Here is a 16,674-nt window from a genome sequence, read left to right on the forward strand (position 1 = left end):
ATTCTGTAGTTTAACCAAAGAATTGCCGGTCAACACCATAATGTCACTTCTGGCATAACTGAGAAGTGACATCATCGTGCTGAGCAACACTCTAGCGTTTGCCCAACATTCTGTAGTTTAACCAAAGAGTTTTGGGTAAATGCTAGAATGTCGCCCATACTTGTATAAGTCACTTCTGGGTTGCCCCCAGTGATGACATCACCACAGTGCTGGGAACATTACAACATCATTGGCAAGGGGTTCCACCACAAAGTAAATTTCCCTAGAGCAGACCTACCGCAGATTCATATCTTCTCTATCTAGAGCAGAATTCACCACCCTTTTCTTTATCGAGAGCTGCTTCTGCGTAATGGAAAATATCCTGAGTTCCTCTCTCTGGCATGTTCCCAAGTTTTCTTCTGGCCTAGAAACAGAACATGGGTTAGGGAAAGCACCAAAGATGCAGCTATGAGCTCAGCAGCTCAGCTCAGCAGCTCAGAGGGAAATCCTATAAAATGAAAGTTTTTTGTTTTTTTGAAGCCTAGAGCAGATTTTTTTGGTGATCTTTCTTTGGCCTTGTAGGGGATGCACAAGCTACTCTGCCACAGCCAGTGAGAGCCAGCATGGTGCAGTGGTTAAGAGCTGTGGTTCGGAGCAGTGGACTGAGCCCTTTCAGCCCCACCTACCTCACAGGGTGCCTGTTGTGGGGAGGGGAAAGGAAGGTGATTGTCAGCCGGTTTGATTCTTCCTTAAGTGGTAGAGAAAGTCGGCATATAAAAACCAACTCTTCTTCTTCTTCCTGGTAGCTCACAAACTACCTGTAGGAGACCTCTGACTTAGTGCCTGTCTAGATATTAAACTTTGCCTGCCTTTGGCCCTGTCTCCTGCATGTGGCCTTTTGGTCCTCATCTGGCTCCTTGGACCGCCTAGGCACTGCTTGATTTGATTTTGCCCCTTGTGCCCCTGGGCTGAGCCCTGGGATCTTGCCATTTATCGTACACTCTCAATGGCCCTCATCTGACTTCTTGGACCACCAGGCACTGCTTGATTTGATTTTGCCCCTTGTGCCCCTGGGATACTGCCGTTTATCGTATGCTCTCAATGGAAGTTTGCATCATGACATTAATTGGGCATTATTTCTTTGGCTTTGTTTTAAGTTGTCATGCGCTCTCCTGTGCTCAGCGCCAACGGCTCGCTCCAGGTGGGGATCGGTGGGGTGAAGCCGCTCGATGTTTCCTTGATGGACATCCAGGGCCTTGCCAGGCAGAGAGAAGACCTGCTGTTCCGTGTGGCTGGCTCTCCCACCAACGGCAGGCTGCTGACGGTGGCAACCGGGGAGGAGACAGTGCTGAACCAGGGCGACCATTTCACTTGGGAGGATGCGAAGCAGCGGCGGGTTCTCTTTGTTCATGATAAGGAGAAATCCAGGTGATGCTTTTTTAAAATGTATTTTTCCTCTGGCTATGAATACAAGGGTGGCACTTTCAGACAGGACAAAATTGGGCCAAATACTTTGCAGTCTCCCCTTGGCGGCTATGAAGCAATTAATTGATTTAACCCCATCCAAGGAAGTTGTTGCCCATTTTTTCTAGAGTTGTGAAGAGAAGCCCGGAGAGATTAGAGTGTAAAGTTTTGACTTAATACCAGCGGGTTAAGGGTATACGATGGCTTTATTTGAACTTAGGGTTTCCAGGCAATGCCTGGCAGCTTGTGGGAGGTGGGGGCAACATCCCAGAAGAAAATTTAAAAGAAAAGTAAGGCCTCGGCTACTTACTGGAAGTTCTGATTATAGAATTCCTGGTGATTCCTAGAGCTACCTAGAAGTGACAAGGGTAGTTCTAGCAATTGCCAGATGCTCTATTAGAAGACATAACCTCTGGGAAACCTAGAGAAAACTGCTTGGAGCAGTGGCAGGCAATGGGAGCTTGGGGTGGGGAATTCCCCACCCTGCCAGGCGGAATGGCATTCCTACATAGATGTAGATCACGATGGGTAGCTGTGTTAGTCTGTCAATAGCAGTAGAAAAGAGCAAAAGTCCAGTAGCACCTTAAAGACCAACAAAATTTCATGCAAGGTATGAGCTTTCATGTATCTGAAGAAATGAGCTGTGGCTCATGAAAGCTCATACCCTGCATGAAATTTTGATAGTCTTTAAGGTGCTACTGGACTTCTGCTCTTTTCTACTGCATAGATGTCTTACAGCCCATTCCTGAGCTGACGGCGTACACAGCCGGCGGGGAAGAGGTGCAGCTGCGCCTCTTCCTAAGCTGTTTCACGTACGCTGTTAACAAAAAAAAGCCGCCTCACGGCTTTTTTTGTTTGTGTTTAAAATGGGCCTTTCGCCCCATAGAGAACAGCGAGGCTGTGCCTGCTAAAAAGCAGGCGCAGCACCGCCATTTCCGGCACTAGTGTGCCCGGCTGAACGGGGATAGGAAGCCACCTAACCGGTGGCTCCTCCCCCCAGCCTACCCCGGGAATGCCCCCCTGCACCAGTGCAGCCACTCTACGCCGTGGCCTTCGCCACGGAGAGGCTGCACCGGCGGAGGGGTATGGTGCGGCTCTGCGGTGCTTGGGCGCCGGCGGAGCCACCCCTCCCTGACAGCGTAAGTGCATTTAATCTCGTGATTACAGGCACTTACGCTGTCAGTGAGGTCACGCCGCCGTCTAAGGAGTTCCCCCCCTCAGGAATGCACTGTTAGAGTATTACATATCATCAGGGGCTAATCTGTGCTGCAATTCTGCAGTCACACCTCTAAGGTGCAGAAACAGGTACCTGGTACAGTATTCCTTATTCTCAGAATCTCAGTTTTCATCTTTTTCTTTTACGTTAAGCTTCTAGCCCCCAAGGTTTGAAAATGTGCAAGCAAAGGCTGGTGAAACGCTATATAGTGATGATGTGAAGGTGCCATTGTTAGGTAGGACACGAAAGTTCATTTTCCCCCTCTAGCCTATTATAGTCTGTGATGAAACAGTTTTGCCAGGCTTTTGAAGCAGTAGAGATAATAGATCATCGCTCTGCGCATTCCTGCTCTATGTGTATCTGTATTCCAGTTGTTTGGTGCCTGACATCCATTTATATCATCTCTGGGGGGATTTTGGTGTAGGAACGGTCATTTTTCCTTGCAAGTTGGTGTTCAGCAGTACTTTTCTGAACCTGAAGTATTCATCGTTCAAGCACTTTCGACACAGGTAATGTAACAGACAGATATCCATTTTGTATGTTTTCCCAAACATGAATAGAAAATATGTATTTTTGATCTGTATTAAGTCCTAGCCCTGACCTGGATGGCCCAGGCTAGCCTGATCTTGTCAGATCTCAGAAGCTAAGCAGGTTGCTGGGCAGAGGAAGGCACTGGCAAACCACCTCTGTTAGTCTCTTGCCATGAAAACCCCAAAAGGGGTCGCCATAAGTCGGCTGCGACTTGACGGCACTTTACACACACACACACACACATTAAGTCCCAGTTGATGCCCATCACTCGCTTAACCTTCCCCTACACTAAACTTTCTAGGCAATTATTGTCCCGTTTTCCTTTCCCCTTTTTCATTTAACGTAGTTGGTAAGTCCTTTTATGAGGTGACGTGGAGGCACGTTAATCACAGTGTAGAGATGGAGGGTTTTTCCACATTCTCATTTTTCTTGCTTGCAAGATACTGTTTCTTGGGGGGGGGGTTCCTGCTCTGCACGTGTTTTGCTCCCTCTAGTGGTCGATTCGATATTACACCAGTTTGTCTGGCATAAAAACCTGCAGTTTAAATCTGCATGGAGATACGCCCGACGTAAACCTGCATGATATCGAATCGGCCACTAGAGGGAGCAAAACACATGTGGATCTGAACCCTCTCCCCTGCCCACCCCTCCAAGAAACAGGAACCTACAAGCATGGAAAATGAGAATGCGGCAAAGCACATACTTGTGCATAGCTCTCCATACCCCTGCTTTTCTCATCTCGTCAGCTTTCATTCCCTTCTCCCCTCCCTTCAGAATTATCAGAGCAATCTTAAACAGAGTTATCCAGACTGGCATATCTTTGTTTAGGATTGCGCTGTATGTATTGTGTAAACCTGTAGCAGGTTTGAAGGTGGTATGAAGTCGTCCAATCTCATCCGATCTCGAAAGCTAAGCAGGGTCGGTACTTGGAAGGGAGAGCACCAAGGAAGGCTCTGCAGAGGAAGGCAATGGCCAACCACCTCCGCTTCTCACTTGCCTTGAAAGCTCCTTGCCACAGTCGCCAAATGTCAGCTGTGAATTGAAAGTATTTGACACACACATGATTGTTATGCAAAAGCCAAGTGTTCAATATCACCATTTTACATCTTGAGAACTTTAATATAATTGTTTTAAAAAAGGAACCGTGTTTCCAGTCCACATGATGTTGAAGACCTTGAAGAAACACTGGCTGTATATCTCTGCAACCACAAGACTTCCAGCGCCTTTTGAGTGGGATTACAGTGTCTTTTGTTCTCTCTGTCCAAGAGCTAGCCCCATTATTCTCAGATTTTCTTCCCTTTTGGACCGTGCACTGTTTTCCTCCCCCCTCCCCCAGCTCCTATTTGATACTCCTAAACTAAGCCTTGTCCTCGCGCTCCAAGAGATGAGCGCTCAGTATTTTGGCCCATTGTTTGCAATCATCGCAACATGAGATCTCTGTAATATGTTATTTCTGATATACCCAGAGAATTACTTGCCTGGTTTTTTAAAGCGAGTCCTTGAACTGCTGACTCTCACCATGGAGCTGAAAAGGCCAATTCATCAAACTTTGCAAGGAGTTGCTCGGGAAGAAGAATTTGCTTTGAACTTTCCTTATTTGGGAGCCCCTCCTCAGTTTCAAGCCTCCAGAGCTGCTGTGAAAGTGGGGAGAGGGGAGATTAGGAGTGGCAAAGTTTCAGTGGCCTGTGATGCTGGAGGCCTCTGAAGTGGGCCCAGTAGTGTGATTTACTTTCACAGATATAAAGCTGGGCTTTTGGGGGTAGGGTTGCCAACCTCCAGGTGGGGCCTGAAGATCTCCCACAATTATAACTAATCTCCAGACTACACAGATCGGTTCCTCTGGAAAAAATGGCTGCTTTGGATGGATTTTATGGCATTATACCCCACTGAGGTACCTCCCCTCCTCAAACTCTGTCTTCCCCAGTTTCCACCCCCAAATTTCCAGGATTTTTGCTATTAAATGAAGCAGGGAATATAGGGCTTTTCTGCATGGTTCCCCACCCCACCCCCCGTTGGCTCTGGCCCCATACTGGTTCAGTACCAACGTGGTGTAGTGGTTAAGAACAGTGGTTTGGAGTGGTGGACTCTAATTTGGAGAACTGGGTCTGATTCCCCACTCCACATGAGTGGCGGACACTAATCTGGTGAACCAGGTTGGTTTCCCCACTCCTCCATACGAAGCCAGCTGGGTGACCTTGGGCTAGCCTCAGCTCTCTTAGAGCTCTCTCAGCCCCACCTACCTCACAGGGTGTCTGTTGTGGGGAGGGGAAGGGAAGGTGATTGTGAGCCGGTTTGATTCTTCCTTAAATGGTAGAGAAAGTCGGCATATAAAACCCAACTCTTTTTCTTCTTTATTCCTAGATTTCCTAATGGATTTTTGTGCCTTTCATTTTCACTTCAGGTTTTTTGTTTTTCCCTCGGTATTCCCCCCCCCCCAGCTCTTTTGAGACCACTTTTACCCTGATGTTTTTCTGGAAGATGATTTTGAGTCAGCTTTTTCCTAGTGCGTAATATCGGTTTTCTTTGTCCCACCCACCTCCAGTCACTATTCAGTGATTGGATGGTCATCATCATTAAGCCACTCCCTGTCCCCCGACACAAGTAATTTCAATTTAAAATAAACAACACACTGGCCCTAAAATTGCAATATAGTGCTGTAGTGCGGCAGTGATAGTTTAAGGAGGTTCTCTGAATTCTCAGCTTTCATTTAAAAAAAAAATGTGTTTCTAGTCTACTCCCTTGCGGAGATATGCCTTTCCCCTTATATCTCTGCGAGGGAAGGAGCTAGAGATGTATTTAGAAAAAAAAAATCTGGGAATTCAGAGAACCTGCTCAAACTGTCATTGAAACACTACAGTATTATATCGCTATCTTAGGGCTGTTTTTTAAAAAAAATAAGGAGGGCTCTGATGCCACTGATAACGACACCAATGACGAAAGCCCCCTCCCTTGAAAATCCTCATTATTTAAGCACAGAAGAAAATAAACAGACTCCACAACTGTAAAAACGCATAGGGGAGCAGATGTGGGGAAGAACCTGGCCCAAACGAATTCCAGTGTTTGTGGATGGACTCCCGAGAAAATCAGGAGTAACTCTACTGTGCAGAAAAGGTCACCCAAAGCCATATCCAAAACCAAGGGACTGAAGGCTCTTTTGGTATTTCAGGGCCCCCGTGTGCTAAAGAATGAAGTCCTCGTTCTCAGTAGAGGGGAAGCTGCACCCTTAACCAACCTCTTCCTTGACATTCGGGACAACGACAATCCCCAGGATGTGACGGTGACCATTGTGGGTCCTCCACATCATGGCCGGCTCGCCAGGTTTCCCAAGAACACATTGTCTGCGACGAGCATGTTCAAGCTTGCTGACCTCGTAGGAGGACTCGTACGTTACGTCCATGATGGATCCAGGAGTTCAGAAGACATGGCTGTTCTCCAAGCAAGTGATGGGTACCACTCCCAGAACATACTCTTCCATATCAGGATTGCTCCAAAGGTAAGTTTGTGGATTTATAACTATTTCTAGCGCTGTCTTATGTTGGAACTAGGGCTACCGGACTTCCAGCTATGGCCTTCCGCCACCAGCCCTAGTTGTCTGAAGCTGCTTTGAGCGGCAGCAAGAGAGAAAAAAACCCAACAGTGATGGCTTGAAAATTTGTTTACTCAGAAAAGCCTCCTCCCAGAAGTGGGGGGGAATCTGCTCGTCCCTCCCCTTTACACTTCTGAGTTTCTGACTGGTGGCTATAACGTCATTCAAAAGGTCCCAATTGTTATGTCTATCCATCGATCAATTTGATTAAGATCCTGCCGGCTTATCCAATATTTTTAAATGTCAAAGAGTCATCCAAACCTCAGATGGGGAGATACGGATTCTATAGATATTTTTTCCACTCCTTCGGGACTTCCAATTCCAGGTAAAACAAAAGAGTTCTTGTTACTAACTCAGATTTTAGAAGAGTAGGTATTTTTGCTTATGTATCGTTGCTTAGATGGTAATAGGTAGGGGAAAGCTGAGCCTAATTCCAGAGAGACGTTCGCGGCAATGGTTTCCCCTCAGGCCAGGCGGGACCTCATCCAGGATTCCGAGAGTCGTCCGATGGCTCTCTCAGCAAAACTGGGGGTCAAACCGCACTTCGTGGGCAGCAGGGGAAATCCTGTTTCCCAATCCACTATTTAGGATCGGGTAGGGGTGCAGGATTACACCCCAGATTCGAACAAATCTTGGTTCCCTTGGGAGCCCCCAAGAGACGTGGTGCTCAGCTCAGCGTCCCTAGCGGAAGTCTAACCCCTTCATTGTCACCACTTCCCCCCCCCCCAGTCCTCTTGTAGTACAGAGGGAATACGTTTCTCCATGGCCCGGGTGAGAAAGGGTTAACACAGTTTCTTGGGCGGTCCTACCAGCTCCATAGCTAATGACTCTTCTGCAAGGGGGAAAGAAGGTTCCTTTTCTCGGCAAAACAAACTCACGTCCACCTTGAATAGAGGCTATTCCTCTCTACGGGAGGGGGCGGATCGCCAGTCGTAGATCCTTCTGTGCTAGAGATCTGCCAGGACCCACGAAGGGCCAGACCAAATGATTTCGCTGGCCTTAAACGGCCCCCAGACCTGACGTTCCCCACATCTGTCCTAGAGGCACCTGGTTGGCCACTGTGTGAACAGACTGCTGGACTTGAGGGGCCTTGGTCTGATCCAGCATGACTTTTCTTATGTTCTTATGTTTATCCACCACAATTATTGAGTGGCATTTCTGGTGGGAGGGGATAAGGTCACACAGAGGCTCTTCTGTGGTCAGAGATGAAGAAATTGGACGTGTTAAACTTTGTGACCTCATGGCTGGGCAGAAAGAAAGAAAAGGTAGGGGAGCCCCTTTCCCCCTCAATACCCTGCCCGCTCAGCTGGTATGAGTTTGTAACAACTTGTCTGTTGGACTTTGTGGTTTTGCAACCAAGAAATGCAAGGTGTGGCTCAGCTTTCATTTTCTGCCAGATACCGAAGTCGAGAGGAGCGGCCCACGCACGGATTGTTCTCACTCCTGATATATTTGTAAAGCACACAAGTAGTGCAGAGGGGTCCTCCTTTACCCTGGGCCTGCCACAACATAGCAAAACCCAGCACATTTGGCAATGAGCTGAGAACAGAAGTGCCTGAGGTCCTTCATCAAACACCCATGGAATGGAACAGTTTGTATCTAGCAATTGGCCTGCCTTGGAAGTCCTCTGATGCTTGAAGGTCTTCTGTATACTGCCTCCGGATGCGGCACTGAGTGTGAAAAGGTGTCATCCAGGCATGCCTTAAGAGACAACAAATTATCTTAATTCTATTAAGAGAATTTGTTGTCTTAATAATTCTATTAAGACCATTTGTTGAGGAAAGGCTGAGGGAGTTGGGAATGTTTCGTCTGGAGAAGAGGAGGTTGAGGGGGGACAGGATTGCTCTTTTTAAGTATTTGAAGGTTTGTCACTTAGAGCAAAGCTTCTTAAACTGTGGGTCGTGAAAAATTTGGCAACAGTAATGCCAAAGAATTGTTTTAAAATAAATTTCTTGATGATTTATTATCAGTAAATGTTTTATTTGTATACCTGTTTTATATACCTATGTACCCGGGGTCGCGTAAAAGTTTCTCATGCAAAAAGGGGTTGCGAGTGGAAAAGTTTAAGAAGCCCTGACTTAGAGGAGGACAGGGCACTGTTGGCAGCAGAAGATAGGACTCACAATAATGGGTTTAAATTACGGGTGGAGAGGTATGGCTGGATATTAAGAAATTTTTTTACAGTGAGAGTTGTTCGACAGTAGAATCAGCTAGCTAGGGAGGTGGTGAACTCCCACTCACTGGCAGTCTTTAAACCTTTGCTTTCCTTTATCCCTTAGAAGCTCCTTGATCCATTGATCTTGAGCTGCGTAAATCTAGTGTTTCAGGGATAAAAGGACTGAAATAAATCTTGCCACTAACAATGTAGCCTTGGGATCCCTGTCACTTAATAAAAAAGGCATTATGTCAGAGACAGAGGCATTAGATTTATATGTTAAAAGGGGAGAGATATAATGGTATCGAAGTTCCTCATAAAAGCGGCATTCCAAGAGGGCATGGAGCTAATGAATCAACAGAGCCAGAAGAGCAAGGACAGGTCCTGTCTGGGTATGGTATATTCAAAATCCTGCCCTGCATAACCACAGAGGGGTTAGCATTCAGTCTAGCTAAACAGAAGGCTCTAGAAAGACGAGGAGTTGTCAAATGATAAGTATAAGTGGGCAAACCGTGTGGTGGTGGTATTCCGAAGAACTGGGATGAACAAACGTGGCGAGCACGAAACAGTCTTTATGCAGAGGCTGGATGAGCACTTGTCAGGGATGCTCTAGGCTGATCCTGCATTAAGCAGGGGGTTGGACTAGATGACCTGTATGGCCCCTTCCAACTCTATGATTCTATGATTCTATTAATACTGATTCCATTAAGTTGCTGAAAACCTTCTCCTTCTGTCGATCGTGCAGATTTTGTAAGAAACCACGATGAAGGTGAATTGCTGAATATAGTCTGCTTTATTAGCCAATTTCACACTCCCTTGCCTCATTATTTTTCGAATGCTGCTGTAGAACTGTTAGCAAGGAAAGCCGGTGGTGTGAGAGACATGGAAAAACCCAGGAGGATTTTGTGTGAAGTAGGGCTGGCAGATACCCATGCTCTGCCTTCGCCTAATTATCACCTTTCCCCAACAGCCTTGGGAGATAAACCAGGTGCCAGGTTTATTTCTGGAGAAGTGGTGTCTAGACATACATAAAAGCAGATTTCTTTCTCCTTCGTCTTGGTGCTTATCCAAAAACTGTTACAGATACTGGACTAGCTCTCGCTCGAGGTTTTCCCTCCCAACTTTAACCCATGCTCTTAATCTGAGGACATGAGGTTTATTGGAATGAAGGGCTGCAAACTTTCAGTGTGGTATTTCCTGATTTGAAAGGACATTTTTAAAGATTGACACTGTTGGCTTAAGGGATAATAATGATTAAAAAAACAACAACATATAAAGAGGCAGCCAGGCAATAATAAAAGTGTCAGTGGAGCTGAGATTAATCTGCAGTAGATGTATTCTGGCAGCTGCAAAGGCTATTTGCCTTGTTGCATGAGTTTCTAGGCAATCCAGTTTTTAGAGGGGACCCCCCCCCCCGATCTTTATGAACAACATGCAGGGGGTTGGATTCTAAGCATTGCTGCTCATTTCTCTGGACTTCATACATTGCATGGACAGTCAGGTGCGGTCCAACACATTGAAGGACATTGGTCTTGTGCAAGCAGAAGCCAGCATTGTGTAGTAGTTAAGGTGTCGGACCAGGACCTCAGAAACCCAGGTTCGAATCCCCACTCTGCCATGAAAACTTGCTGGGTAACTTTAGGCCAGTCTCATGTATTTGGATGGGAGAACTCCAATGAATGCAAGAAGGAGAAGAAGGAGGTGGAGGAGGAGAGTTGGTTTTTATATGCCGACTTTCTCTATCACTTTAAGGAGACTCAAACTGGCTTACAATCACACTCCTTTCCCTCCCCACCACAGACACCCTGGGAGGTAGGTGGGGCTGAGAGAGCTCTAAGAGAGCTGGGACTTGCCCAAGGTCACCCATTGAGCTTCATGTGGAGGGGTAGGGAAACAAACCTGGTTCACCAGATTAGCCTCCGCCACTCATGTGGAGGAGTGAGGGATCAAACCTGGTTCTCCATATGAGAGTCCACCACTCCAAACCACCGTTCTTAACCACTACACCAAGTGAGGTGGTAAGCTTGTCTCTGGGCTGAAATGCTTCAGACTGCAGTGAGATCTCGCACAACTGAATGATCCTTCATACAAAAACTTCCCTGAACACAGAAAACTATTAGAGAGCTAAGTTTTGTCTACTCCCCCCAAAAAATTGTTATTTTTTTTGCGAGTGAATTATGGAGGAGCGTTCTATCCTGTGGACCTCCACCTGCTGCCTGAAATGGTCCAACTCAGGCACAGGTTTGCCATCATTTTAAAAAACAAGCCTCTGTTTTCGCCTCGCAGATTGGCCTAAACGCCTCACCAACAAAGATGGTGAAGGGTCTGGAGACTAAGTCCTATGAAGAAAGGTTGAAGGAGCTGGGTATGTTTAGCCTGGAGAGGAGAAGACTGAGAGGGAACATGATAACCATCTTCAAGTACTTGAAGGGCTGTCATAGAGAGGCAGGTGCCGAGTTGTTTTCTGTTGCCCCAGAAGGTCGGACCAGAACCAGTGGGTTGAAATTAAATTAAAGTTTCCGTCTAGACGTTATGAAGACTTTTCCAACAGTTAGAGTGGTTCCTCAGAGGAACAGGCTTCCTCGGGAGGTGGTAAGTGCTCCTTCCCTGGAGGTTTTTAAGCAGAGGTGAGATGGCCATTTGTCAGCAATGCTGATTCTATGACCTTAGGCAGATGATGAGAGGGAGGGCATCTTGGCCATCTTCTGGGCATGGAGTAGGGGTCACTGGGTGTGTGTGTGTGTGGGGTAGTTGTGAATTCCCTGCATTGTGCAGGGGGTTGGACTAGATGACTCTGCTGGTTCCTTGCAACTCTATGATTCTATTCTACCTTGACTCTTACCCCCCCTCCACCCACAAGCATCGGACATGGCCGAAGGCTCTTCTCTGTTTGTGTATTTGCTTTCTGCTTGTCTTGTGCTGGCTTTTTAAAGCAGAGTGTGCTAGTAAACAGACCATAACACTTTCCTTTATGGCAAATCGGGTTGCACCTACACAATAGCTGCAGCTCAAAGATTTATCACTTCAATGGGCAGTTATTGGGGAGGAGGAGTGAAGAGAAGGAGCGTAGTGGCATTTTGTGCTTAGATTTAAATGCGTGGGCACTCATCTAGCTACATCTGGGAGGAGGACAGCCTCTTCCAGTGCCTGGGGAAGCAGTACAGAGGTGACTCTGACCCAGGGTAGAGTTGCCAACCTTCAGGTGGGGCCTGGGTATCCCTCGGAATTACAGCTCATCTCTACACTACAGAGATCAGTTCCCCTGGAGAAAAGCTTTGGAGGATGGGCTGTATGGCATTGTACCCCACTGAGGTCTCTTCATAAACTCCACCCCCAAATCTAGAGGCATTTCCCAATCCAGAGCTGGCAGCCCTATCTGACACCCTAAGAGTAGGGTTGCTAACCTCCAGATTGGACCTGGAGATCTCCCAGAATTACAACTGCTCTTCAGACTACAGCGATCAATTCCCCTGGAGATAATGGCTGCTTTGGAAGGTGGATTCTATGGCATTATACTCTACTAAGGTCCCTCCCCCTCCCCTCAAACCCTTCCTTCCCTAGGCCTCACTCTCAAACCTTCTGGAATGTCCTACCTGAGGGGTAGGATTGCCATCTGTGGGAAGGGAAGGGAATGTGATTGTAAGCTGGTTTGATTCTCCCTTAAGTGGTAGAGAAAGTCAGCATATAAAAACCAACTCCTCCTCCTCCTCCTTCTCCTTTTCCTTCTAATCTCATTCACTTTTGCAAGAGGCCCCTTCCTCCCAAACGTCAGCTGCGTTGCGCTGAAAAAGACATCCTTTTTACCAGCAGTTTTTAATAAGTGTGTTAGAACCGCCCACCCAGCGACCCTATTCAGAACCCCTATCACTATTGAGATTTTTAAGGGTTCTCCAATAATTAAAAGTGCAATATAAAATTGAGATGATAATAATTAATGGGGATGCATACTTTAATGGTCCCTCTGCTCTACAGCAACTTTAATATAGATTAAAATTTGCCCATCTCTGCTGATGATTAATTAGTGGGTCTGAGTGAGAGCAGAGATACGATGCCTCTACTCTGTAAAAGAAAAAGTGTTTTTCCCCCACCCCAATTTTCAACCAAATAGATAGACTTTTTAAAAGGCTGAACTGCTTTGGAGAGAGGCTATGGTAAGTTGCGAGCTAGGAAGATATGAGGCAAGTGCCCGCCACAACCGGGCAGTTGGGAACCCTAGACATGGGTCAGTAGTAAAACAATTTATTTCCATGCAGAAGATTCCGGGTTTAGTCAATAGTGACTCCTAATAAAGGGTTGTAGGAAGGAGACGTTGGTAAAACGAAGCTGACCTCCATCTAATATGCATGGATCTCCCATAGAGACAGTGCGGAAGATGGAAAGGCGGACGAAGAGGCAGTTAGTTGGCTCAAGACTTTGTCTGAACATCAAGTACTGGATGAGCCGAGCCTTGTTATCCAGGTTTTTGCATCCGTCGTGGATCATTCAATGAGCATTTCTGCTTTCTTCCTTCTTTGCAGAGCAACGAGGGTCCCCAGCTAGTGACCAGCTCCACGGTGTGGGTTCCCGAGGGAGGGATGCTGCAGATCACCAGCAGAGTTCTACACGCCGAGATGCCAGGGGTCAGCAATTCTGCAATAATCTACACCATCAGAGACCCACCACTATATGGTAAATGGAGATTATGGAAACTCTATGGGAAATGTTACTATTTTCATGGAATATTCTTTTTTTTTTGGAGACAAAATATTTATTCTAACAGTAGAAAATGAAAGTGGGACACAAATAAATTAGATTGACAGAAATTCCATGGTGTTGTAAGCATTTTCTATGATGTCTGGGAAGTGCTGGCCAGTGGCAAAGCTCAACAAATGGAATGTACGCATCTTCAGCAACTTTATTTGTTCAGAGGATACTTCCAGAATATTATGGTTAAATCCTTCATCCCCAAAGCAAACTTAAAAGGGATGGTTCAGGCATTCCAGGATCTGCACCTCTCTTAAAGCCTAGATAGAGCACGACGGGGATGAAGCCCCACCGGATAGCGAACTGGCCGCCTTGGAAGAGATGCTGCAGCCGCTGCTTCGCCTCTTTGCTCAGCTTCGGCATGGCGACGGTGGTTCAAACCCTCTTCATGGAATATTCTTGAACACAGGAAGTTGCCTTCTACTGAATCAGACCCTCGGTCCATCAAAGTCAGTATTGTCTACTCAGACCGGCAGCGGCTCTCCAGGGTCTCAGTCTGAGGTCTTTCACATCACCTACTTGCCTAGTCCCTTTAACTGGAGATGCCAGGGATTGAACCTGGGACCATCTGCAGGGCAAGCAGACGCTCTACCACTGAGCCAGAGTCCTTCCCTTTCTTCTATTTCCTCTTCACTTATTCTAGTGAAGGCCCCTACCTCCTCTATGTCCTTTTTGCTGGTGGGGGAGCTTTTGTTGCCGTGTAGGAGTTTCAAGCAAATACTCAGCCCCACTATGAGCATAGCCAGTCTGTGAGCTCAGGCGCCTGTTACCCTTGATGTTGCAGCGACTGCTGGGATTACAATTACATTCTGTAGTGAGCAAACCATACTCGGCCATTACCGAATCCCGGTCTGGAAGTGGAAAGTGATGTCAAGTAGCAGCCTGCTTATGGCAACCCTGTAGGGTTTAAAAAGCAAGAGATGAACAGAGGTGGGTTGCCATTGCCTTGGTGTTCTCCCATATAAGTACTAACCAGGGCTGATCCTGCTTAGCTTCTGAGATCCTATGAGTTCCAGTTAGCCTAGACCATCCAGGTCGGGGCAAGTCTAATAGTATAAAATCAGCATATGAACAGCTTCATATTGGAGTTCCCCTTGGAAACGCATAGAATCATAGAACAGAATCAAAGAATTGTGGAGTTGGAAGGGACCACCAGGGTCATCTAGTCCAACCCCCTGCCCAATGCAGGAAATTCACAACTACCTCCCCCCCACACCCCCAGTGAACTCTACTCCATGCCCAGAAGATGGCCAAGATCCCCTCCCTCTCATCATTTGCCTGAGGTCACAGAATCAGCATTGCTGACAGATGGCCATCTAGCCTCTGCTTAAAAACCTCAAGGAGAGCTCACCACCTCCCGAGGAATCTTGTTCCACTGAGGAACCGCTTTAACTGTTAGAAAATTCTTCCTAATGTCTAGATGGAAACTCTTTTGATTTAATTTCAACCCGTTGGCTCTGATCCGACCTTCTGGGGCAACAGAAAACAACTCTGCACCATCCTCTCTATGACAGCCTTTCAAGTACTTGAAGATGGTTATCATATCCCCTCTCAGTCTTCTTCTCTTCAGGCTAAACATACTCAGCTCCTTCAACATTTCCTCATAGGACTCTTTTGTTGAACCACTGCAACCTTGAAGTGAGTTGTTACTGAATAGCCAGGAAAGTCTAAGAGCACTGGTTTCTGTTTCCGTTTTTAGCGTCCGAGTTGACAAAGGCCTGTGTTCTTTCCCTCTGCTCTGCAGGGACTGAGAACAACTGACGTATCTTAGTCGGCACGTGTTCTGTTATGACTCTAGCTAAAAGAACTAATAAGCTGGACTGGAGTCAACTGTGCTCCAGGGTGCTGCTAGAGGCAACCAGATGGCCCATGAGTCATGCACTGGGGTGCCCTACATGTACAGCTAATGCCCAGGCTAGATTCAAATCAGATTTAGCAACTACAATTTAAGGTAGTGTCATCCCCCGAAAGACTGAGGAAGACTGCAGGGAATGAGGAATCGAGCCACACGCCAGATTGGCTTGCCGTGGAGTTTTATTTAATTGAGATCTATGCATTTTAAATAATTTAGCAGCTGGATATTAAAGAGGCATCACCGAATCCCCAACTGGAGCCGATCTGTCAGGAGCTCAAACACTTGATGTTGCTAGAGCGGAATCCAAACTGTCAATGTAATGGAATCGGTAACTCTGGTGTCAGAACAGATTATGGGCATGAACAGCTGAACCCCTTTGCTGGCCCAGAAGACATCTGCTGGTGGTGAAGTTAATATTGGATCCCAATATTACTGTCAGGTTGATAGGATTTCAGTGGTTGCAACATTTGTAATAATGCTTGGACGGTGCAGCTTTGCAACAGCTTCAGGTCTTTTTTAAAAAAATAAAGGCTACTGAGGCTTTGTATGGGTGTGAAAGCTAGACAATGAAGAAAGCTGATAGGAAGAAAGTAGATTCCTTTGAAATGTGGTGTTGGAGGAGAGTGTTACGGATACCGTGGACTGCCAAAAACAACAACAAATCAATGGGTTCCAGATCAAATCAAGCCTGAACTGACCCTGGAAGCTAAAATGACTAAGCTGAGGCTGTTGTACTTTGGTCATGTTATGAGAAGATAAAAGTCACTGGGAAAGACAATCGGGCTAGGAAAAATTGAAGGCAGCAGGAAAAGAGGACGACTCAGCATGAGATGGATTGCCTCTATAAAGGAAGCCACGGCCCTCAGTTTGCAAGATATGAGCAAGGCTGTTAAGGATAGGACATTTTGGAGGACATGGATTCATAGGGTCGCCGTGAGTCAGAAGCGACTTGACGACACTTAACACACACACACACACACACACACACACTGAAGCTTATGAATGCTAAGAGAATGGCTCTCAGTGACTAGGAAAAGCAGTTGCTCCCCTCTGTTCTCTCTAGAATTAGCCACAGCCTGCAACACTTTCAGTGGGAGCCAGCGTGGTGTAGTGGTTAAGAGTGGTGGTTTGGAGTGGTGGAGTCT

At 46.6% G+C, this 16,674-nt stretch overlaps 2 protein-coding genes and 1 non-coding gene across 3 annotated transcripts in view; 1 reads left to right on the forward strand and 2 right to left on the reverse strand.

Moving 5' to 3' along the window:
* Positions 1-16,674, forward strand: part of FRAS1 (Fraser extracellular matrix complex subunit 1) — a 194,351-nt gene that overhangs the window by 92,733 nt on the left and 84,944 nt on the right. The window contains 4 exon segments of the mRNA XM_056855545.1: positions 1,137-1,407; positions 3,084-3,168; positions 6,357-6,683; positions 13,449-13,599. Of these exon segments, the coding sequence (XP_056711523.1) occupies positions 1,137-1,407; positions 3,084-3,168; positions 6,357-6,683; positions 13,449-13,599 (834 nt within the window).
* Positions 13,675-14,048, reverse strand: LOC130482720 (mitochondrial import receptor subunit TOM7 homolog). Its single transcript, XM_056855546.1, has one exon. The coding sequence runs from the start codon at positions 14,035-14,037 to the stop codon at positions 13,870-13,872; it is 168 nt and encodes a 55-aa protein (XP_056711524.1). The 5' UTR covers positions 14,038-14,048; the 3' UTR covers positions 13,675-13,869.
* TRNAG-GCC (transfer RNA glycine (anticodon GCC)) lies at positions 14,212-14,282 on the reverse strand. Its single transcript has one exon. It is a non-coding gene; the product is annotated as a tRNA-Gly (tRNA).

The sequence above is a fragment of the Euleptes europaea genome, chromosome 9, assembly GCF_029931775.1.
Source record: "Euleptes europaea isolate rEulEur1 chromosome 9, rEulEur1.hap1, whole genome shotgun sequence".
NCBI classification, from domain to species: domain Eukaryota; kingdom Metazoa; phylum Chordata; class Lepidosauria; order Squamata; family Sphaerodactylidae; genus Euleptes; species Euleptes europaea.